This window comes from Toxotes jaculatrix, chromosome 11 (genome assembly GCF_017976425.1).
Source record: "Toxotes jaculatrix isolate fToxJac2 chromosome 11, fToxJac2.pri, whole genome shotgun sequence".
Classification (NCBI taxonomy): Eukaryota; Metazoa; Chordata; class Actinopteri; family Toxotidae; genus Toxotes; species Toxotes jaculatrix.
This window is the reverse complement of record NC_054404.1, coordinates 20,299,015-20,324,796: the sequence shown is the minus strand read 5'-3', so window position 1 is coordinate 20,324,796 and position 25,782 is coordinate 20,299,015. Positions and strand designations below refer to the sequence as shown.

General features: G+C 40.9%; 1 protein-coding gene across 1 annotated transcript in view; it reads left to right on the top strand.

The window, feature by feature from the left end:
• Window positions 1-292: 292 nt before the first annotated feature.
• LOC121190107 (adhesion G protein-coupled receptor A3) overlaps window positions 293-25,782 on the top strand; it is a 140,280-nt gene continuing 114,790 nt past the window's right edge. Inside the window, exons 1-3 of the mRNA XM_041050693.1 lie at window positions 293-588; window positions 13,860-13,931; window positions 25,654-25,725. Of these exons, the coding sequence (XP_040906627.1) occupies window positions 371-588; window positions 13,860-13,931; window positions 25,654-25,725 (362 nt within the window). The 5' untranslated portion in view covers window positions 293-370. The remainder of the gene's footprint in view (window positions 589-13,859; window positions 13,932-25,653; window positions 25,726-25,782) is intronic.

The window sequence follows — 25,782 nt, the reverse complement described above, 5'->3', positions numbered from 1 at the left end:
AGGACGTGCAGCAGTAAAATGTATCCGGACTTTGAAAGCGCGCCGCTGGAAGTTTTCCCTACGCACGCCGCGGCACAGAAGGCAGCCAGGAGGTCTAAATAATGACAGAAAATGTCAAAGATGCAACGTTTCACGTCCCCGAGGTTCAACTTTACTTCCGGTTTCAGTCGCAAAAGTAGCGGCGAAAGTTTGCAGCTCTTGGGAACGCAGCAGGTGATCGGCAGATCATGAGCTTTGGACCAAAGCTCGAGCACGGGCTGTACTTTACTGCGACGGAAGGCAATGGGAAATGGTCCCGACTTGTCACAGAAGCTGGGAGGACATAACCTGAACGGAGCGTGCATTTGATTTAAATGATTCTCAGTCCACGATGAGAGCGCTGAGTTTACTGTGCGTAATCGTGGGGCTGTGGGAGTACAGCCTGAGCAACAGAAACTGTCCCGACCTGATCGTTGACAGCTGTCACTGCTCGGCTGAGAGATCCAAGGAGCTGAGCAGGCAGCACGTCCGAGTCAAAGTTGTGTGTGATGATGTGGATTTGATGGACACCCTGCAGCCCAGCTTTCTGCCCAACAGAACTGTTTCCCTGTAAGTAGCTTTCATTAAGCTTCATACCACTGGAAACACCTTAAAAACACACAAACATGGGGTCCCATGAATGCGTCTCTGATCAAGTTTCAAGAAAATTTGAGATTTTCATTCTGTTTTGACTCAGATCTAACTATCTGAACTGGACTGGATATAATAATGGATGCCCAAAGATCATTTTATTCCCAAACTGTCTATAGTGGATAGAATTTTTCTGGTGGGCCCTGAAGAGAGCTCTTTAAAGGGCCCCTGGAGCTCCTTTAATCCCAGTTAGGGGACCTGAATTACAGAGCAAGAGCATTACGTGCTTTAAATTGATTCTACAAGGATTCAGCAGCTTTGACACAGTTCATCAGCAAGTTTGTTATGTAGGATAAAATGAGTTTTAGAACTTTTACCACACATGACAATATATATTAGATAAATTTAATAAGTTACAGTACATTGACCTACAGAAATACTACAGTATATTAACACCATTAAAATATAACAATAAGGCCACTGAATTCTGTTGAATACAGTTTTTACAACACTATTATCAAAATACTGCTTTCATACCTCAGAACAGCAGAGACAGAAACATAAGATAGACAAGATGGCCTCAACTTCAAACTCATTACTGAGATGTAATGATGAGTAAATTCCTATTCAAAATAATATTAATATATCATAAATATTAATGTACTGATAACATCCCTGTGTTTCCACCTTTTTCAAAATAAAGCGTCATTAAATAGATCTTCATTAAAGTATAAATGATGTGCTTTTGATTATGACTTAGTCCCTGTGTTGATGAGTAACCACAGGTAGATTAATTGATTAGTTGATCAACAGAAAACTGAATTAATTCCTTATTTAAATCAATTCATTTCAAACATAATATTTTCTGGTTCCAGCCTCATAAATGTGAGAATTTACTGCTTTTTTCATATTATTTTAAATCCAATATCTTTGAGTTTTAGACTGTAAAAACTAAAACGTTTGAAGACATCTTGTGCTTTTAGAACTTAAAGACAGTTTTCCTTTCTTTTGATCCAAAAATTAAACAAATAAATAAATAAATCCCTTTTTTTTGATAATGCAAGTGATTATTAATATGATCTTTATTTAGTCAAGCACTCTCATTGGGGTCAAGATCTGTTTAAGATCAGATAAGACACAATAAAACACAGCCAGTCACACATAAGCACATACTAACAGCATCACACACTATCACACGTCTCCTAAAAAAGGTCCAGAAAGGCCAGGAGACATTTCTAAACTAAAATCCATCCAGTGGGATGAGACTTCAATATTTTAATGTCTTGCCAAGTTGTGTATTTCCTGGGTATGAGGAGTTAGCCAGTCCTGGGATCTGCTTTGATAAACAGAAGTTTTAAATTTGAGAGGAAATGTGCTGTTCCGAGGCAGCCACAGCAGGAGACATTTAGAAACTAAAATCATAGTGTGTATTTCTCTTCTTATTGCTAGTGAGGACCAGCCAGCTCTGTCATACTGTATAGAATAATAAATACAATATTTATGTCATGTATCTCATGTAATGAAAAATGATTTATTATTTGTATTTATTTGCAGCTGTACTGACCATACTGTGCACTACGATAGCTCGCAGCAGCAAGTTTGCCTTGTAAATTGTTACTAATTACTGAGTCGCTGAGAGAAATAATGGCAAAGAACTGTCCTTCATTGTGCTTAAAGACCCTTAATGGCTTTATAACCCACTTTTGAAAACTGTTGTCCCTGTGTAAGCCACATTCGAGCCTCACCTGTTTTGCCTAAATCTTTTGCCTTTCACTGCGCTCTTTAGAGATATTATTTGCATTGCATTCAAAGTTATTCAAACATAAATTTTGAGCTTCGACGGGGACTTTGAGAAGCCTCGCTTAGTATTCATCTGTGCCTCTCTTGTAGATGAAATAGCACTTCAAACACTCAAGGGGTTGATAACTTTCCCCACACGTAACGTTCCCTCTCTCTCTCTCTCTCTCTCTCTCTCCCTCTCTCCCTCTCTCCCTCTCTCTCTCTCTCTCTCTGCAGGTGCAAAGATTGACTGCTAGATTAATAGACTGTTTTATTCTTGGAAACCTGAGGTCTGCCTTTGGAGTGTGTAAAAGCAAATACTAAATGTAAAGGCCCTTGACAAGTTACAGCCAACCACTCATTCTGAACTATGAACACAGTTGATTAATGGTAGCACTTTGCTTACTGCAATTTATTTGGAGTGGTGTTTGCTTCCGTGTAGGCAGGGGTGCTTTTGTTCCTTTAAGTGGAGAATGGTTAAAGGAGAATGGTTAAAGGCTTTTTGTTTTCATCATGCGTCAAAGGGGAGGGCTCTTTGTAGCTCGCAGGTACTAATGAAGTATGATCTTTAAAGTGGTCCACATAGATAAATAAAGCTAAAACTAAGGACCAAACTGACCGTATTCCTGCACAGAATGACACCTTTTCCTAAATTCATTTGAGAAATTTGAGGTTGTGTGTACTCTGTGTTATGAGTAGACCAGTACAAACAAGCCTGTCCCTCTGTCAGTCCTATTCCTTGGTGAACTAAACCCTACAGCCAAGTTTTAGCTGGCCAGGAAGCAGTTTTCCTGCGTTAGGAAATGTGACCTTTGTCAGGCTGAAGTGGCCTCCCTGCTTGCTCTTTTGTTTAGATGTGCTGTGCAAATAAACAGATATATAAAGGGAAGGATGCACATACCAGTCTCCCCCCTGTAGACTGCCCAACAAATCTCACAAATGTCTCCCCACGTGCTCTCTTAATTTTCTCTCCGATCTCACCTTCTACGCAGACAATGAGCTCCTTGTAGAGCCATTTCCTCAATGACGACTCACAGTGTGTCACGTTCAAGTATACAGACCCAGATACAAATGTCACCTCTAATTAAAAGACACAGATTGGGCTTTGCTGCCTTTCTTTTTGCCTTTTATTAGTATATCTGTAAAAGTTTATAAAGAACAAACCTTGCAATAGTGCAGCACCTTACATATGCCAAAAATACCCAGCTTAATAATCAGATGAAAATGGACTGTACTGTAAATGAACCGTGTGGGGGGTGCGTCCAGCCTGACAGCTCTGTTGACCTTGGGACCTATCTCAGTCGTAATCGTTTCAACTCTGCCAAACAGCAGAGGCACTGTGTCTCTGCAGAGAGCAGCAGCAGAGATTGTAGCCGACACCTGTCTCAGGCAGTGCTCTAACAGGAGGACGCACTGCTTGTCCAGGAGAGAGGAGGGACAGGTTGTGGAAGAGACAAGGGCATAGAGTTGAAGATGCGAGATAGACATGGAGAGGCAGTGAAAGAGCCATTGGAGGAATAGAGGGACTGACAGGAAAGTGGGGATGAGAAGGGTTTGGTAAAGCGTCACTTGATAGCTGAGACTGATTTAGATGATGTGACTGCTACAGACTGATTGTTTGGACGGGGAGGTGCTTGTCGCACAGTCACAGCTGATTGTAACTGAGGCTCAGACTGTCCTCACTGCTGGAAACTGCAGGCAAAGAGATACACACTGGGCACTTACATAACTGAAAACTTATAAAGTTTGTGCTGCAGCTGCTGCTATTCCCCCTCTTGCTGTGCTACTGTGTCACAACCAGTCCTGGGTCATACTGTATTTGCATATTATTCTGACTATTTCTTCTTACCTGCTGAGTGCAGCTCAGTGTGCGTGTGTGTGTAATTGTTTTGCCCCACAATTGTGTAAATGTTGCAGACCCAGAGCTACCACTCTTATGGTGTCATTTTTGGCCACAGCAAACAGCTGTGTTTTATAAAAAAAAAAAGTAGCTAAAGAGAGATATTTCAGTTTGGAGTTGGTGGAGACCAAAAATAGAGCTAAAAAAAGTGAGTATTGGACTTATCTGAGATACAACTACAAATGAATGCTAATGTTGCTCTGTAACTGCTGAATGTGTAAACAGGCAAATGCTACTTGCAAACAAGTTTACTATAAATTACCTACTGAAATGTGATAATATTACAGTGCTGTGTCCACAACCTGCTTCTGCTTTCCCCAAGTGGCCAACAGCAGTTATTGCAGGTGTAACTTTACATCACGGTGCCTGATAACAGCACAGACAGGGAGGATCCAAACCCAGACACAAAGACAACCAGGTGAAGTGAAGTAGCTTTAATGGTGATAAATAGGCTTATATCAGATCGGCAGGCAGGCAGGTACAGACAACAGGATTCTACAAAATACAGGTAGCAGGCACATTCGGAGACCGTGAGGGAACAAAAGGAGATGAACTGACAAATGCAGGTTAAAATACTGATTAGGAACAGGTGCGTGAGTAGGCGGGGAAGCTCAGGTGATTGCAGATTTACACTTTTATTCCAGAAAAAAGGAAAAAAGTGTAAATGTAAATGTTGTCATGCAGGCCTGTTTGTTTTCATTGTTTGTTCCAGCTGTTTGCTTGCAAGATTGTAGGCCATACAGGAAATCTGTTACTTTTGAGAACTGGAAATGTTAGCTAACAATTTTATCTAGCCGTTCATCTTTTCCATTATTGTTAAAGCTTTTGGTGATGAAAACTGCAACACATTTTATCACAGTTTTTATCTTCAAGGGTTCATTTTTTTACTCACTCTACTGGTCAAAAGTTTTAGAATATCCATTTTCCCAGTTGTTACTGAAATGTACACAGTGTAACGTTAGTGTTTTTGAAATTAAAGCTGCACTGTAAGAGTTTTTGATGGTGAGCTTGTTGTCAGGATTCATAGAAGATCCTATGTACTTTTCATTTTTTTCTTAATCTTTTTTGAATTCACCTAACTGTTGCCGCGCTGCAGGAGAGATGCAGTTTTACTGTACTTTCAGCTGCTGAAACTGATCTTTGCCTGGATTTGTGTGTTTTCACTGACGGACCCACACTAAGCTCCTCCAAAGCCTGGTTGTCTCCCATTTGTCGGAGAGAAAATGAGGGCATTTGGTCTGGGCCATGGCCAAATCTGGAGGTGTTTGGCATAAAGTAGCCTGTTCTGTCGGGTCTCCTCATCCTCATCATCATCCTCCTCCTTTCAGAGACAGACAGGAGGGGCTGTCTGTGGTGTCAAGAGGGAAGTGATCAGGATGAGGCTGTAGCTGGCTCCAAACCACTACAAGAACGTGTCAGTCATCATGCCAGGGTAGAGAAAGACCCATGAAACACCACAGGAAGCATGGCTGTAAAATAGCTGTTGATTTGAAACACTATGCTGCTTCACTGTACTTGGATGGTCTGTGATATCAGTCTGTAGCACGATCAAAGAGGTCAGAGGTTTATATTGATCTGAGTGCATGTTAGAACACACTTCATTCTCTGGTTTCCATTCCTAAAATGGTTTTCTGCATTCTCTCATCTTATTTTTTTTTGTATGCTATAAATATAATTCTGTATATTCTTCTCTCCCCTCCTCTCTTATTCACTCCCTCTCTCTTATTCTTGCTGTTATTCCTTGGGGGCTTTTTTCTCGTCTGCCGAGGTGCTGTTTGTGCTCTACCCTCTTCAGAGTTCTGAGTACTTCTACATGAATATTTCATTGACATGCACACATAGCCCGTTCATATTCTCCTGTGCATTACCTCACTGACAAACCCTGCGAGTGTGCACAGCCTCAAGACGTTCAGAACGTAAAATGTCTTAAATGTTATGTCACACATATACGTGGAGATCCTGCTGTTAATCTAAAGAGATGTGACCAAAATGACCCTGACAAAACACGATGCTTCTAACATCTCGAGCTGTGAGGAGTCATGTCAGTCACTTTCTCTTCTTGACTCTCTCTTGGCTTCTCCCGTACGTATCTCCACTGATATGGAAGATTTTTAAAAAAGCGAAAAGTTCATCTTTAGATGAGTGCACTCTCCAATATCAGTCGTCTAAGCCGCAAGAGGTGTAATACTGTTTGATCCCCAGCACTTTCGCCTCTGCGAGAGCTAAAGCCAGGTACATTTGCCCTTGTGTTATCCGTGTGTTCAGGATTGGTGAGGTCAGGGCCGAGCTGTAATGTTGCTGCATGCTAGAAACTGCCAGTCTCCTTAATAGGTAGCCATTGATTAACGTCTTCACCAGCAAAGGATTAGTATTTTGTCAAGGTTTCTTCCAGACTTCTGTGGATGTGTATTGATACATCACTCAGACATTGTGCAGGTCCACTGGCTTTCAGATTGGCTGTCTGAAAAACTCTGTAACCACCGTTCATGTGGCGTACCTTAAAGAAACAGCTGATCACTTCTGCTTTAGACCACAATGATTTACTGATGGAGAGTTCATGACCGCTGGGGGAGAGAGGAGCCTGCGAATTGTGCTATAGTCTTGAAAAACCAAGAATATGTCGAAACCCAGACTTACCATCTAAAAATATTAGGTAAAGATAAATACAGCGGCTGCCAAGGATACTTCTCTGCTCTGCTTTCCCTGCCTCCTCACAGCACCGCTGAGTAAATACTAATGTTACTTAAAGGGCCATAAATTTGAGTGAGCAGAAGAGGCTAAGTTAGACACATGTTGTCTTTTCCCTGTTTTCTGACTCATTATAAAACAAGGTGATTAAAACCCTGATGTGTGCAGCTTCTGTTCACAGTGGGAAGCATATTAGCTCTCCTGACTGTCTCACAGTAGCCTTGGCATGCCTTTATCAGCGCTGTGTGGTAGTGTGTGTGTGCACACGGCTGTGTGTACGGGTACACTGCGTTTGAATCAGTCTATATGAAGTCTTGACGTGTGTCAGCCTGTATGTTTGTCACTCTAGCCAAATGATCATTTAGGACAATGGTTTTGCCAAAAATATTCTTACACAGGCTACACATAGTAAATCAAACATCTGTCCATATCTTTGACAAATAAATGATTAGACTTAGCAAATGATTATACTTTAACAAATTGAGGAATAGAGTTGGGGTTTGATTGCATTTTGTTGAACTGGAATCCAATCAAATCCCTTATCAAAGTCATTTAGGTTTAATTTTCAACATTTGTAAGCCATTAAAGTTATAACTAGCAAGAATTCAGGGACGCACTTGAGGCCTGTTACCACATTTTGTTGGCTGAGAAGGCCAACATGTCGCTGCAACAGTATGAGACCACCAGTATTAGATATGAAATGTCAATATGAAAATAACAGATGCAGCCAACTAACAGTGTGCACCTCATTTTTTAAGAGCTACTTGTTTCAAATGCTGAAAGTCCCACTGCAGAACTATTAGGTTGATAAAGTTAATATAAACAGAGATAACCAGACTACTTAAAGTGACATGAACCATGATTGTTTCACTGGCGATCACTCATCACTCTGTTAATCTTGTTTGACTACAGAAATACACAGCCCACTGTCGATCTCACAGAGGCGTTACAGTTTCTTTATCCTCTCAGATCACAGATGGATCCTTGGCTGACCACAGACACATTTCTGTTTTCAGTGACGCTAAGCAAAACACATTGTGTGTGTGTGTGTATCCTTGAGGTCTAACAATGTGATTGCAATGTGCTTAATGCATTTCTTTTCTCATGAAACAGTTGCAAATCAAATTGCAAATTGCAAGTCTGCAGTCTTTCATAATGCTAACTGCAGGAATGTGAACTGTGTCGCCTGCCTGCATGTGCATCTATGCCCACGATAAAAAACAAACAGCCAAAAGTTTCATTATGGCATGTTGATGAGTTACTCCCAGAATTAACATCTCTGATACAATCTGCTACCAGTGATGTTTGCAATTTCAGTGGGGGAAGAGTCAACACTGGCTCAACATAAGGAGCCTGCTAACAGGATAATAGGAATGTGTGAGGAGATAAAACGTTCCATAACAGATTCATTAGTGTTGGACCTTTGCAAATATGGATGTTTTGCAGACGGCAAACTCTACAAAACTACATTTCCAATATGCCCAGTTGCTTCCTGTCAGCAGGATGTTGCTGTGAGCTCTTTAGTAGCCCCAAATCCAGCAGTGGCACACAAAGTGAAATGCAATGTAGGTCAGTAGATCCTCTAATTTCCTCAGCAATAATCTCTTTTACTGATGGCTAAATATTTTCTGTGCTTAAACACTGCCTCTGTGCTTAAATGCTTAAATTTCTAGCAAAGTTTCCTTTAAAAAAAAAAAAACTTATTGCACCTTATTCTTAATGTGTCCTATCTTTTTCTAAACAGTGTAGTCTCTCTCTGTTGTGAAGGGGGGTGGTGTCACAGGCATTGTCATCTAGAAATCATGTGAAGCTCTGTTCGTATGTACTTGTGTAGGCAACCCCCGAAGCAATGTCTGTTTCCCATCCAAGGTCAATGTTAGTAGATATGAAATATGTTATTATGGTTAGCTGTGTCTAGTAACTCGATCTTCTAAAATAACAGAGGGTTTGGCTGTATGAAGAGAAGTGGCTAGAAACCTTGAGGCCAGCGGATCCACATGTTTGTAATAGTTCACATTGTGATCTTTACTCCACTTGGTCTTCATGATTGGTGTGCTGGATGGCATCTGCTGAGGCTATTTTTGTTTCTGTTCTCTTATAATAATATATTGGGATGTCTCTGGTGCAGGACAGCCAGGCTAGTTTCTCGAGCAGTGACTTTTTAGCTGGACGTTAATATGAATCTCACTCGCTGTGTTTAATCACTCCTACTGTAGCCTCACAGCCTGAGGACTGAATCATACTGTGACTTTGAAATTCTTAGATTCAGGGCTGCAGCTATAAATTATTTTCATTATTGATGATTTGGTTGATTACTGTCTTTAAAATATTAGAAAATAATGAAAGCTTTTTCATCACAAGAGCCTAACGGCTCCAGGTTACAACCTGTTTTTTTTTTTTTTTTGCCCAAGAAAGGGCTGCATATCCTCACTTTTGAGGAGCGGCAAACAAAAAATGTTAAAAGGATTTAATTGATAATCAATTATGAAAATAGTTCCAGATTAGTTTTCTGTTGACACATTTTTTTTCAGCTGTAATAAGATTTTTCTCAGATTTTTAAAACAAAGAGTTATGATATTGCTTATAAAAGTTACATTGACACACACACACAAATGCTCTCTGCCATATGGGAGACTTGTGAAAGTGCAGCATTCACTAGATATACTATACACGTCTGGCAGGAACAGAGTAAGCAATGATATAGACCATTTGCTGCAGCCCACAGAGACAATACTGAATCCGTGCTCTCCTCCCTCATTGAAAGCAGCTTATCCACAGAGAACATAATTGACAATGTAAATAGAGAGTTGGACGGTTGCTCCAGAAGTTTGTCATGGGCTGTTTACATAATGTTCAATTCTGTTTTTCCTGTGATTTCCTGGACGTTATGCAGAGGCCTGAGATAGGCATGCAGGGGTCGGCAAGCAGACGCACACACATGCACGCACGCACGCACGCACGCACGCGCACGCGCACACACACACACACACACACACACACACACACACAGGCAGCGTAGCACAGCACAGGACACGCTTGAGTTTGCACAAACAGAGGCTGCCTGTCCCTGAGTGGGGCGTCTGTCCGCAGAGGGAGGTGTAGCGGTCTGGGGAACAGAGGAGACATGGGACAAAACACAGTGACAGCATCGGTATCCCATGATCTCAGTGCCGACTACCATCACTTCATCACTCCATCCGTACGTGGCTTTAAAAGGAGCTGCTTCTGTTTTTCAGAACTTGAAGTGTTAGTGTTTAGAATGAGGCCCTGGAAATAAAAGAATAAACTCCACATGGCCTTTGAAACTGAAACTGTTTTGAGCACTTTGGTTATTTTTCAATAAATCTGTGTGTGAAATATTGTGAAATTGACCCATTCAGTCTTCCAAGCAGTTTCTCACCATGTCCAGCAGACTCCGTGCTGGCTGATATCTGCTGCAGTTTTCTGCTCTCAGAGAGCTTTGTGTCAAAATGAATCCAATCTGACAGAACCCCAGTAGAATATTGATGTCTGGATCAACAACAATAAAAATCCATATGAATTGTTGCTTACTCTTTTTTGCCTCCCGAAATGGCTGCCTGTAAATCTTATAGTCCATCCCCACACAGCTTAATAATTCTGATTGATTTGTGGTAAAAGAAAAGTGTTTTGCTCACCAAACCACCTGTTTGGTTCAGTGTTCGCTAAACCCCGCCCCTGAGGAGTGATCATCCAATAGCAGCCATAACTAGCCACGGCAGGCCTGTTTGTCTTGTAGATTTGTTCACATGCTGAAATGGTATACATTAGACTCTGATAATAGTGATACTCTAAGGTGTAGCACTTCGTTAATTACCTAGCTAGTTACCTAGCTTTATTTCTTAAGGTAAGGGACATTTTATTAGCTAACAATAGTATGATGTGAGCTTACAGGTTACAATAAAAATACACATTGTAAAAACATTAGCCTGTATTCTTGTTGCAGTTTTCCTTTCACCTGATAAAATCCATGGAAATGAAAGGCCTGCTTTTGTTTCACCAAGTTTGACAGACCTGTACTGCTGTTATCACTATATATATAAAACAAGCTTAATAGGCAGAGTGTATTATATGTCTCTTGTATAGGCTCTGCTGATTTTGGCACCTGCACCTCACTCTATTGACTGATTTTCCCGTTTTGGGAGAGGCCCAAATGTAAATACAATCTTGGATGTTGACATGAGTTTGCTGACACAAGTTTGTGTCCGTCCTGGCCTTTCGCTGAGAGGCAGCTTCCTGTCTTCAGTCCTGTTTTTCCTGCCAAGACAACTGTTATCACTCTGGGGAGAGATAGGTACTTTCCCCAAAGAATATGCATAAGCAAGCTTGTTATATTAAGTAACAAAATATACTGACACAAGTGCAAAATGTACTTTGTTCACAAATGTTCCAGAACATTTTTTCTTGTTAGTTTTGTCCAAAAAAACCCACAATTTTCATAGTCTTTCGTCCAAATTGACTAAATGTTCAGTTCTTTTTTTTTGCATGTCTGTTTGTACAGTGTGTGTCTCCGCCATGATATTTTCAGTGTACACACTTCCGCTCTGCTCCCTAGCAGTTTGGCCAAACAATTTGCCTGTTCAGCACAATGCATTGTGGGATCCCACTGCTTAATCCTAGGGTTAAAATTGAGCATACGTTCCCTGCAGCCATAACGAGCGCCCTGTCGAGGAGAGCGGTGACACATCCCAATTACCCCTCTCTCTCTAAACCTGTCCAATCACTCCCAGAACCCACCTTGTTCAAAGAAGATAGGAAGGTGATGGAGGGAAATGACCTTGTGCAGTAGTGTGTGTGTGTGTGTGTGTGTTTTGCCATATGCTGACAGAAGATACGCTAAATCACACAGGCAAAGAAGGGCTGTAGCCAGCAGATCGCATGGGCATGCACATATCCACAGCGTCACAGAGACAGAGCAGCCCCGCAGTGGATGATTTAAGAGCTTGCTGGAGAAATCAATATTTTAGCAGATATGAAATCCAGAAACACCGTCCAAGGTGTATTTAAAATTATGTGAATCTGGGCTGTAGAATAAGCGCAATATAAATCATTAGCCACTCGCACTGTTGTACTGTGGCTTACAGCACTGTATAAAATTGTGTGTGTGTGTGTGTGTGTGAGTGTGTGTGAGGATAGGGGAAAGAAAGATTTTAGATGTTTAGATTGAACTTTTTACCCACAGAACTAAGAGCAGTGCTTTTTGACTTTAGCAGTAGTGGCTATCAGAAGTTCAATATGTGTAAAAGTGTTCAGTGTTCCTCCTTGAATTTTAAAAAGTTGGTTTCACATCTGAACTACATAAATATTCATGACTATTTAGGCACCAGTAATCGTAGGTAAACCTGTACTAACTGATTTTTTTTTTTTTTTGTCCATGTGGGGCAACAAGGTCTAACACTAGCTGATTATCACCTCATGAAGTTATAATGCGTCAGCAGCATATGCCATTTTACACATTCAGCAGACACAGAGCAGCATTAGCATTCATTTTAAGTAGTTTTGGTAGCCACACCATGAATGCAAGTCCAATACTCATTCCTCTTTTTGCTCTGTTTTGGTCTCTGCCAGCTCCTAGCTGCTCAATCATCAGGTATGTTTACCAGCTAGTTGCTTGCCATGTTGATGAGTGTGGTAAGGCTGAATAAAAACAGTAAAGTTTTTTTTTGACAAAAAAAATATTTGTCAGTGCTCATGTGGCATATTGTGTTACCTGTATGGTCCTGTTGTCTGATTGTGTTTCTAGCAGTAACTGGCTCATGTCTTAGGTTATCCTGAACCGACATAGTAGAAGTTATTAGCTGGGGTGGATGATTAGATTTGATCCTGTGTCTGAAATGTCTGAAAAGCAGCAGGTAACACAGGCCTTAGGTGGTCTAACAAGTCACTGTGGGAAAACAACACCAGACTGTACTGTACTGTCTTGTATGTGTGTGTTTTAGTGCTGCTAAGCTAACATTTCGTCATCCTCATTTAGAAGGTTTATGTTTTGAGTAGGATTAAGGCTAGGGTTAGGTTACAGGTTAAAGTTAACCATAGACTACTGTGGATTAGGAAATAAATAATGTCAACAGAAAGATCTCACAAATATAGTAATATGGGCGTTGGTGTGTGCGTATTTATGAGATTGTTTTCTTGTCTGTGTTTTCAGTCGAGTGTCTTAAGGTTTGAGGGAAAGCTCAAGTCCCAAAGTCCAGCGTGTTAAATAATGTGACAGGATTTTGTGTGTGCGTGTTTGTGCCTGCCAGCAACACACTCAGCGGGACGTCATGTCCAATCACTATTTTTCTTTTCCTCAGCAGAGAAATGCATCAGTTGAAGATCATATAGTTTCTCATTTCACTGTTGAGCACAGACATAATTCATCCAAAAAAGAAAGGGGGAAACGTAGCGAAGACTGTCACTGAAATAATCAAAATGGAGGTGCTGCATCGCCTCTGAATATTAATTTATCACTTAAAGATCCCTGTGGTGCGTTTCATTGATTTGTTTGCTGCTGTAATGTGAGCAATGGATGATTGAATTGTGCTGAAGCGGCATTTCTTTAAGATTTTCTATTAGGCTGATATTTTGACATGGAGGAGTGAAGGACGGGGGTGCCTTGGATCATTACCTACCTTAACCACAAACGGCCATAAACAAGACAGAAACGTGGCCGGGATGAGTAATTTACAGCCGCAATCTCATCAGACATAAATCCTTATCTCTTGCCAACATATTGACAGTCAGAGGATAAACAATTTATCAGCCATTTGAATAAGTAATTTCCTGAAGCTTTATTTTTGTGATATTTACACATGTACCTCCCCTCGCTCCATCTGTATGCTCACTTCGTCTTCCCTCTGTCATATCTTTTGCTCCTAAACAGAAACCTGAGTAACAACAAGATCTCCCTGCTGAGGAATGGCTCCTTCTATGGCTTGGCTGCCCTGGAAAAACTGTAAGTACTTAAATCAAGTTCTCTTAACTGTTTTATCCTCCCCAGAGTCTTAATAGCTGTCATCACAGGAGTGGTATTGCTCTTATAGCAGGGAAAAGGCACGGTGGGAGGGAGGGCATGGTGGGAATCAGGAGATCCTCACCGGCGTTTACCCTGCAGGAGTCTTGCCAGTGGTTTTCACCCTTCAGCCCTTGTGCTTAACCTCACTTACCACAGTAAATGTCTTAAAAGGGATAATATATAGCATCATATGAAGGCCTAATGCAGAGCAAGATCAGGGAGCTCAGACAGTGTGACTGACTGCACCGAGTCCATGTCGATGATTCTCACAGTATATGCAATGTCCCAGAGGGCAGTATGCGTGCAGCTTGATGATGAGCTCTATGATGGCTGTCCTGGCTCTTCCAGCCTGCCCCCTCAAGTCAACTATTGATTGCCCTCACCTCCGTCCAGCCCAGTGATCACCGCTTTTCTACCTCATGGTGACACTGACATTGGCTGATGATGAGGAAATCAGAGAGGGGCTGAAATCACACGCAGAGGATGGCTTGATAACTCTCTCCCGTCCAGTCAATCATCCTCAGATGTATGCGTGCACACTCCCGCTCACACGTACGCACACAGACACACACACAAACTACATCACAAGCTACACACGCACAAGCTACAGTGCTTTGAATATTATTACAGTCAGTTTGGCCCCTGTCTCCCTGACTATTTGACAGTTAAATTCAGATTGGAATAATGTCAGTGGAATAATTCTGCCCCTCTCCCGCTCCTTTTTGGGTGACTGTGTCACCGCTCGACTTACAGGATGATGTCACCTGTCTCCCCGGGCCTTATTACTGCCATTAAACCTTTCTACCCTCATCCCCCCTGCTCCACTGGAGTGATGGAGAGATGATTGCGAGGCTTTTAAGGACACTCAGCCAAAGGTTTCTCATGGCTGACCCCTCGGAGCAGCGGTTTGCGTGCCCTATCCCTTCTTTCACCCCAGTCTCTGGGTACAGTCTGTCCATCCGTCCTGCCACATGCAGCATTTGGCAGAGATATGTCTGTCGCTAGCAGTTGATGCCAAGCCAGGTAGCCTAGTGAGTTGAAAGTGGCGGCCAGCTGTTCTCTCGTCTGGCCCAGCAGACAGACTGCCTGCCTGCACGGCTGGCTGACTGACTGGATCTGAGGGTTGTGGTGAATTGGCAGTTGATTGACAAGCTTAATAACGCATGTGTGTGTGTTTGCAGCACTCCTGCTGCAGCTGTGGACTCAGTGTACTTCAACAAACAGACCTTTTGGGGCAGGAATGGAAAAGTGGTGATTCCAGAGCAAGTTTTTTTTGTGTGTGTGAAGTGGTATTTTCATTAAAGAGTTAGTTTATCCAAATTACACAACATACTTTCTTATTTACCACTGGTGGGATCTGGCCATGCAAATAATTTTAGTTTAATTTGTCCTGGTTTTGAGACATTTTATTACCTCCACCCCAAGGCAGTGGAGGTGAAAGGAATTTAATTGCTCACAGTATTGAAAAGTTTCTACAGGCATGCTAGCGGCTCTGTGAGGCTGTATCTAAGCACAGACAAATTAGATTTTTTACCTTACGATTTCACTAGATGAAAAGTTAAAGGATCACCACAGCTGTTGCAATTCAGTCTGAGACAAGCATGAACGTCTGTACCAAATTACATGACAATCCAGCCAATAGTTGTTGAGACATCTCAGTTTAGACTAAAGTGGTGGACTGACTGACAGACAGGCACTGACATCCCTGGAGCCATGCCTCTGGTGTGAATAAAAGTTATAAAGCAATGTGTTTTTCCACTTACTCTGGATAAGAACACAGTTTTATATAGGAATTCTGTATTTCCTTTAGTAGAAAGTAGCTCCAGTCAAAACTGTCCACAGCCTGTTCTGTGGTTCATATAAAGTAACACTGTTTCTGGAAAGACCCGCTGCTGTTGGATTTCCTAACACATTTTCCAGCAGTTTACTATTGAATTTTCATAATGTTGTGGGAGTTTGCGAAGCAGAGGTGAAGGTATTCTGACTTTTAGTCCCATGTATGGGTCAAAGTTCAAAAAAAGCTAGATACCTATATTTCCCCACATAACAACCAATAGCTTCTTTTTAGATATTTCCTGTCAGGTAAATGTCCATATCTTCCAAACCCCATGCCCGCAGTTTGTAATGCAAGCTTTCTGTTTGAAAAATCATGATTTGATTATAAATAATTTTAAGAAGTTCCTTCAGAACCACAAAATATGAGACCTGCAATTGTCTCCACAGGCGGAATAACACTCCTTGTAACACGTAAACTGTAAAATATGTGGAATTTTTTCAATACTATAGGTGCCATAATTGTAATTCCATTCGCCTTCACTGTAATGAGAGTGTAAAGCAGAAAGCCCAATATAATCTTGTATCCAGGGCATCTTTTTAGAATTGCAGCTTACTAAACCTCAGTAGGTTCATCCTAATACTTATCATCATCATCATCATCATCATTGTGACATTTATGTCCTGTGTGAAAGCACATCAGCAACTTTATTAATTTCCAAAGGAACATGCTTTTAATGTGATTTGTCTCTATAGCCTAGATAGTGTCCTCTTAATGGAGGCTGCCTGTATGTTGGATGATGGCCTGAATCGCCCCATATGGACACAAGCCCATTACCATCAGCCAAACTGGGTCCCACGGGAGCAAAGCCGGAACAAAGCCCATCACTGTTCTCTGGTCAGGACACTGAATCTAGCTTTTGCAGCTTCATCATGGGTTCCCACCGCTGAAGCCCTCAGTGTGTGAAGAATCTGTGTGAAACAGACGAGGCTGGCTTATGTTTCTTCTCTCATACTCATTACACTGCATCGAATTTGACACTATGGTATGATAATATTTTTATACATATAGTGAATTGGAAATACATTTAAAAAATAGATTTTTAAAATAGATTATTTTTACTAGACCTGGGTATAATATACTGTATGCAGGACCCATATTATGTAGAATGAGTAGAGTCAGAAGAAGAGCTGCAGTCTGCCTACACACTTTTCACAGCTAGGATTAAAAAAAATAAAAATAGAAGATTAAATTAAACAGAAGATTGATTTTAGTGTTACACAATCCAACCGTAACTCTAAACTACAAAACAGAAACTATAGCTCAAAATTATGTATTAATATAACTGTAAGGTAAAAGTATTTTCAGACTGTAAATTGTGCACTCTGCACACAGTGCACTCTTATTATCTACAGGCAGATTATGTGTCATTGGTTTGGGAGAGAAAGTATCTTTACAGTAGTGGTTATTTTTATGATTACAGTGGGGGGTGTGACATTACTTTTATTCTTCGCAGACTGTCTAAATGTTTTTTTTTTGTTGAAAGCAGCAGGTCTATTTTTTTCATGTGTTTGACCAAACGTTATTTGTCTAGCCTGAGGAATTGGGAGGCAGGCTGAATAAACTGAGCGGACATCGGCTCAGGGCAGAGACAGTATCAAAATTCGGAATGGCATCTGCAATTGCTCATTCTGGAAAGCAGATGACAGAGGTGTGAGGAGGCATCCTTTAAAGTTGTTGTTCCCCCCAAAGAGGTGACGTTTATTTAGTCTTTCTTGTGAATGCGTCTCCTTGGGAGGTGATTGATGAGGGCGTGGCGGACCGCTGAAGGACATGTCCTCCTACATCCTCTGGCTGGCGGTGCATAAGAATGAATGACAGGGTGAAGTCCAGGCTCAGAGAGCAAAGTGCAGGTGGGAAAAACTTGATGATCACATGATTATAAACCAAACTGACCCTGGGGTTATCCTCGGTGGGTCAAAGGTCAGGGGTTAGTGGCAGGGAGAGCAGAAAAAATCACAGTATTATTGACTCACTGGAGTCAATGCTTGATTAAATCAGAAGAGCACTCAGTATAAGATTTTAAATATATATCAGCAGGTCACTTCTGTCAATGCCATGATGTCAGTGTAAAAAAATAATGTGCTCCAAACTGAGCAACCTGATAATAAAAAATAGAAATTAAATCTGAAAAGATTAGTTTTTTTCTCTAATAATCAAATTATGAACATTTGATTTTACATCATTTACTTGTATTGACAAACCACACGTACATGAATTTTCTATTAAGAAAGCTGAAATGGTGCAAGTAATTCATCTGATTGACCCCCTGTGCACTGAGTAAATACCTTTTCTCTTTTAATTTGTTCACTATTAATCTATAATTATGGTATAATTAAGTTTTATTTCTATTTAAATTCATATTCATGTTGATGCTTTGCGGTAGTTCGGATTTTGTAGAGCGGTTTGCTGTTGCGGTTTGCAGCCTACGTTTTCCAGATTTTCCTTTATCACGTAAAAAAGATGGCTGTTTTTTTTCTGTTTACCTAAGAGAGGACATGAAGTAAGATGAAGCCTTAAACGGATCAAAGCGAAGCCATGAAATATGAATGGTTTTATTGTTATTTTACAGGAGACCATTGCAGGGTCACAGTTGAGGCGGAACATGTGAGCGCCACGGGTGTGACCGATTCACTGACCAAGTTTGGAGAGACAGAGGAGACAGAGTCTTCTTCTGTCTCGCCTCTGCTTCACTTCTCTTGGCTGTTAATCACAGATTGTCTCTTACAATTAAAAAGTAGCAGATGGATGCCATAAACTACACCATAATTTAACAGAAACATTCATAATATTTATTTGCAGCGTGGGAGTATTGGGAGTTGTTTCTTTTTTTTTTTTTTCTTTTTTTTGGTGATTTGCTATTTAAAAAATAGCAAGGGCGTGCATCAAAAACAGCTCTTAAAAGAATTTGCTTCACACTCTCCTTGACCTTTTGCTTTGTTCTGATAGAAATATCTCACACTGATGAGAACAGTAGTTCCAAAATAGGATACAGTTATGGAGCAGTTAACAAAGAAAACCGTCTTCACAGTTCAGTGTTTATTAGAGCCTTTTCTCTGTCTGCTCTAAAATTGCTCCTGTTGGTTTCATGTGACAGAGTTAATTTTGAGTGTGAAAAGTGAAAGTGTCTTTACATAAGTGACTAGTTTTTTTTCCTTACTTCAGAGGCAAAAGTAAAATCTAAAAAAAAAAATCAAAGCAAATATCCCATAAGCACTGCTCATCCACCTGCTCGGAATAAAGTCTACTCCAGCGGTGTTTGAGAAATGTTTAATTATCGCCCCAACTGGCTTCACACTGTAGAGACGTAGCGAAGTCTCATCTTTTCTTTAAAAACCTGTGTGATTTTAAATGTACTGTAAAAATAAAAATAATAGCATCAGTATTTATGCAAAAGATTACTAAGGCTTTACATTGATGAGTGTTGACTGTTTCAAATAGGCTATTTGATTATGCGGTGTGTCTTGCCAGTAAGGTTGAATAATTAATTTATGCCCAGAGGTCCTTTATGTGATATTTCCATAATGCAAACACCCATAGAGGAAAGTCCATTGCTGTTTGATGCTCTGGCAGTGGTAGCCACAAGGCTGTCACAATGCCTGTCAACACATATTTATTTACAATCCAGTAGGTGGTTATCTGTGTTGGTGAGTGTTTGCTTTAATTCAGAGTGTGTGGCCAGGGCCTTCCCTCAAAGCATCTGCAAACTGACCCATGAATATTTAACACATGAATAAATGATTTTAATAAACACATTCCACATTAGCATCAGGGCTGGTGCCAGTGCACGTTACACTTAGTCAAGTTAATGACAGAGCTGGTTAGAGTTTTTACAGGAAGGATGAGAGGAGTAAAGGAAGGAGTTTGCTGCTTGCTTCTCACTTGCAGTGCTGAGGAAAACACGAAAACTGCCTAATAAACTGTACACAGCAGCTTCCTCTATCTATAAAAAGGAACCCAAAGGTAGCCTGTGCAAACAGCTTATTATGACCCATAGCTACGTTATATTTTTAGGTGATCTCTAGTGACCGTGGTAATTATGATGAGCGCGAAGGAGGAAGTCAGGTGACGTAGGTTATAGCCCATGTCATGAGGAGGCCGGGGTGGATGGATGAGTGGACAAAACTCATGACTTTCACACGGGAGGGTGCTGTTTGTTTCCCGTGTGAAACTGATTGTCAGTGTTGTTTCTCTCATTCATGTCCGTCCCACAACCTTTAACTGCCTGTTTATTGTTGTAACCATGATGACGAAGGTCCTCTAACTTTCAGGAAGTGCTGATTTGAACCCAAACCACAATCCTAAACCCAAACAAGTTGTTTTTGTGCTTAAACCTAACCAAACCTTCTATTATTGTTGCTATGACAACGGAGGTCTGATGCACTTACTGCTGGCATGCTTGTATGTGTTGTATCTGAAGGTAGGCACATGCTCCCTAAATAGTCGTTTAGTTTGGTGGACTTGTTATGGTACCTCCACTCAAGCTGCAACTACTGATTATCTTCATAATCAATTACTCTGTTTATTGTTGTTTTTTTTAATAATCATTTAGTCTGAAGAAAAGTCCACACAGTTGTGAACAAGAGTCCAAAGCCATGCTAGCAGCAGCATTAAACACAAAGTCTAACTGTGCTTCATGGGAATGTGATTAGTTTGGCAATCAATCCAATAGCTGTTGAGGCATTTCACTCAAAACCACAAATGTGAACCTCATGTTGGCAGAAAAGTCAAGTGGAAAAACCTAGGAATCATAGAGGTGGTTGGACTGACAGACTGACAGATTGACATTGCCATCCCTAGAGCTAGGGCACTAATGTGGCCAAAAAACTGCTCACTCAGGTGTCTTATTTTTCCAGACTGACAGTACAAAACCCAAAGATATTCAATCTACAATTATATAAAAAGACAACAGCAGCAAATCTGTGGTTTTCTTTCCGAATTAAAAAGAAACAAATAATCCGTTACCCAGCTTGACATATTTTTTGTCACTTGACAAATCAAGTAGCTGAATAATTTTCTTAACTTTACTCTCCACTTTTTAGTCTAAAATATGATTTAAAAACTGGGTACAGTTTGACTATGTAGTGTGTGTGTATGTGTGTGTGTGTGTGTGTGTCTTCACAGACCTGATTGACCTGATTATTAACCCATTGACACATGTGGGATTCTTCTTGCTAACTGGAAACAAGGTGCCTTTGTGTACAGACATACTGATTTAGACACCAACATGCCACAGAGAAATATGACACAAGTTATACTAATGAATATATGTCGTCGTCTCATTTCATTAAGTGCACATACAATGGAATACATCATGCAGCATCACTTTCCATTTGGACGAGTGCCCAAGTGGCCGCAGCCAGCTTCAGTTTTATTTGCTTATGTACTTCATGTAGAATTTGACCTTTTGTGAATCTGATGGTATTTTGATAATTACATCGGCCCCAAGATCCATGTAATGAGACTGTGCATGATTAAATACTGTTTGCTATCAAAGAAAACACAGTGCTCAGTGTAGAGGCTGTGTGTGTGTGTGTGTGGGGTCTGGTCAGTGTGTGTCTGTGCATTTATACTGACAGTGAGCGTATGTGTGTGCACGCCTCCGTATCAGTGTGACTGTGTGATGTGGTAATCATCCAGATTCAGGGAGGAATCTGCCCATTAGTGTCACACAGTGAACAGGCTGATATCCTCAGGGTCACGTGGCTCAGGGGAAATCGAGCAGGCCAAGATATACAGTGCAGTTTAAATTAATTGGGAAGCTCTTCAGTAGCTTTTCAAACATTAACCACAAATGGTGGAGTTTATACTGAGGGTTGCTCCCGCTCTTCTAACACGCAGGACTGGGGGAGTAGAAAATGGTTATTGTTTAAACATTCATCTCATTTGAGCTGCTCCAGCTGTATCTAAAGTGGATATGTGGGGCAAGTCTCCCCAAAGGTAGTTATCGTGTGTGTGTGTGTGTACCATAAATTCCCATTTTGTGGCCTGAGCCTTTGTTTTACTAAACTGAAGAGAGAAACAGTTCTTTATTTGAGACAGGCTATCATCAGAGTCAGTACTTAGAGTTTTATTTCCCCTGCTCTGAAAGTATATTTAATATACTGTCTCCCTGTTTACTTATTTGCTCCACTTTGCTGTTAATATGTTGCTACGGCAAATTCAGTGCTTTCTCTCTCTGTTTTACATTAAAAGTCTCAGGTGGCATAACCTTCCTTCTTTCCTGGAAGGCCTTTATTGTGAGATGTTGGAAGTGTAAACACATGGAGTTTCATTAACAGCAGCACGTCAAAGTACAACTAAATAATGAAACAGAGAACAGTACAGTATTTAGGATAAAATGAGAAACTCAAACCAACTGAGTGGTGAGTGGGGTCTTACCGTGTTGTGGCACAAATGAAAATAATGTTGAAATGAAGATTATGCTAAATTTACAAACCGTAATATTATTTATTTTGCCTTTATTTTATTTTTATTTTTTTTGATAATTGTGTGTGTAGTGTGTGCACCTACAGTGTGTTTCATAGTGGAATGTTGCACAGGGCCCTGCTGTACTTTGTTAGGATGGGTCCACTGACAGTAAATCGTGGTTGGGTTGTTAGCATATAGATCCACTGTATAAAAAATGGACTGCTTCATGCTACACACAGATGACACAGATATTTTTACTTACACAAATAACACCACAGTTTTACTGCCTTTAGTATCAGACCTATTCACAGGTTATAATATACTGTAGAAGCAGTTTCAGAATCCTGTACATGCATGAATTAGTTATTTTTGGCAAGAGGGTTCAATCAGCCACCTTAATCTTCTGTGAGCAGTTCCTCCCACAGTCCAGAGTTATGCAACAGTGGTAAATTGAAAACTCAGAGCTGTCCATAGGTGGTTATCTGTCTCTATGTGTGTCTGACTGCTGATCTGTTCAGGGGTAACCTCACTCAGTGTGTCTTCAGCTCCTTGTGACCCTGAACAGAATAAGCAGTTATGAGAACAGGTGGGTGGAAATAAACCTGAATGAACAGGTGTTATGTTAACTGATGTGTGAATTTTGACTGTAATGACTGGGAAGAAATGTGGATCCCAAGGCCAGACCAGTTGGGAACGAAGTGAATGAAGTTACAGTATATACAGCAGAGGCCTTAGGACAAGTAGCAGCACCCTTGTTTGTGTGCGTGTGCACTGGTTTGTATACAGAAGACTAAGAGAGGGAGACATCTTGAGGTCATGAACGTGAGTGCTACTTCTTTCCATATGCAAAGTGGGTGTTACTCCTTGGGCAATTAAAAAAAGTTACAAACTGTTCAGGCGATGGGGTAGGAAACATTTTTAGAATTTGTCTAGGGCCCACACCAAACAACAGAAAATATTTCACTAAATCATACAGGACTCTGATGCACTTCAGAGCTAAATTCCAATGCAAACATCACGTTATGATATATGCTTTGCAAATAACTCTCAGGGTTTGTTTTATCCTGTTTGGAGCACCAGATGTGTGGAGCTTACTGACAGAGGACATTGCAGATCATGCCAGACACTTAATCACAGAGAAGGATGCAGAATTCACTTTCAAATAGTTTCCTCTTATTGTTGAAACTTTTTGGCACTCATTCTGTTGCGCTACATAGCAGAACCCACCCGTCTGGAACCTCAGCAGTTTATAACAACACAATCCTAATTTCTAACGTTTATTTTCTGATACTTCTTGCCTCAGGTCTGATGACTGTAAAAGGTTGTTGTGTTGCTCACGATGCCATTGTTTGTTTTATATGGCTTTTAAAAAAAATAACCTCATACAGGAAGCCAGTAAAACAAACAAGGATACACTTGACATGTAAAGTAATATTGAGTGCATAATAAGACTTGAATATAATGACAGAAATCATATTCATGATTATTCTCTTTGTGAATATTATGACATTAATTTGAAGTATTCAGTTTTAATATTTCAATATGATTCTCGGTTTAGGCTGAGTTTAAACGGCCCTTTTACGCCACTGGACTTCTTATAAAAGTGTCCCATATGGCTGGCTCTTCTGTTCATTGTTTTATGCACATTATAGAATTGGATTCAGCATTTCTTGATACTTGCACAGCAGCACATTTCCTGTATGTAGTCTCGCTGAGCAGTGCCCTCTGCCCCTTGGTAAGGCAGTCGGTCGATAAGCTGGCAAGTTTTGAACATTCAGCAAATTTAGAGATAGTGGAGCAGTGAGCTTCAGGACGGTTCCAGGATAAAAGGAGGTGCTGCAGGCACAGCGGATGACCTTTTGACCCCCACCCTCCACCCACTTTGTAGCAGTTTGTACGTGATCAAAGACAACTTTGGATAAGAGAGGAGATGAGAGCTAGCCGCTGGCTGACCTGGCTGGGCCGGGAGGTTAGTCTGTCAGAAGGGAAACTCTTCCTAAGGTGTGCTACACCTTGCTGTGTGAATGACGAATCCTGGAGGATGTCCACATAAAGTCTCATTAGTAAATCTGATCATGGAAAGTCAGCAGAAATAGAAAGTTGTTTGTTCAGCTATATGTTGAGGTTTGAGGTCAAACCAAGCGTACGGATTCATTCAAATACCAGGATAGAGAGAAAGGCTGGTGATATATTCTTAAATTAATCCAAAAAGAAAGAAACAGAAATACAGGAGCTGCATTTACACATATTTTTTGGGAGTCTGGCCACAACCTGGTCGGAGTTACGTGTTGGGGAGTCCTAATGGTGCAGACAAAGTGTGTTTTAACCATGGACCAAACAATTTAACACAAGACACAGATCATTAACCGCAGATGGGAGTCATTTTTCTGCTGCTAATGATGGCTCGTCTTCTGGATGTGTAACTAATGCTTTACATCGAGCAAATTAACATCAGTTAAAGTAAAACAAGCACAGCTGAGGGCTTTTCATACAATATATGTTCTCTAGCAAAAGTTTTTCGGCTGAGTTGAGCCACATTGTTGCTCAGATTTGGAAAAAAAAAAAAAAAGACGCTACCTTTCTTCTGATTCTCATCACACTGGACTCACAGTACCGAGTTAGAGGAAACCAGGGACACAATTTCAGGAAGTTTTCTTTGGCCTGCAGAGAAAACCAGAGAGGAGATTTTTCTGAGATCCATTTTTAGTAGCAGCAGAGGTTTTGGGGGTAGGCGGCGGGGGCTGACAAGGAGTGCCTGGATGTAACCGCAACATGTGTGTTTCTGCCTCTTGTCTGGATGTGGTCTGAGTCTTTAGCATGCAGGAAATAGTTTGTGCTGCCCAGCTAACAGGTGCAAGTTGACTCTCGAATCCTCCCAGCATTGCCTTATTAGAATAAAACATGAACAAAGGTAACATTTCAATTCAAAATTTATTTAAGAATAGCATAAATACTTAAGTTGGCGCTTGGAGTTCTCTTATTTTTCACACTTTTGTCTGGGTGTGATATTGCTCAAAGCTGCCCTTATGCAAGACTTAAATGTTTTTCATTCCTGTAGCTTGAAAAACGGGGTCCTTCCCGTTATTCCCAGCTGACAGCAAACCATTATTCTGTGGACTGCACTCTCCTCTGTGAGCAATATAAACATCCTCACGCACGCTTTGAATGAATCACGTTTCCTTGGATGGCGGGGGTGTATACGGTCAGCAAGCATGAGCTCAGTGAATTTCATCTGAAAACTAATGCCTAAACACCACTTAATGTCAGTGCAGAGAACTGCTAGATAGATAGATAGATAGATAGATAGATAGATAGATAGATAGATAGATAGATAGATAGATAGATAGATAGATAGAATAGTGATCACTTACTTAACTGTCATCTCTGACTCTTTCTTTCTATGTCTCACTTCTCTAGGGACCTGAAGAATAATTTGATAAGCACAGTGGAGCCCGGGGCCTTCCGTGGTCTGCTGGCTCTGAGGAGACTGTAAGTATGATGAAGCCTTGTAACAGCCTTCTCCAGGGGACATAGGGACAAGTCCTC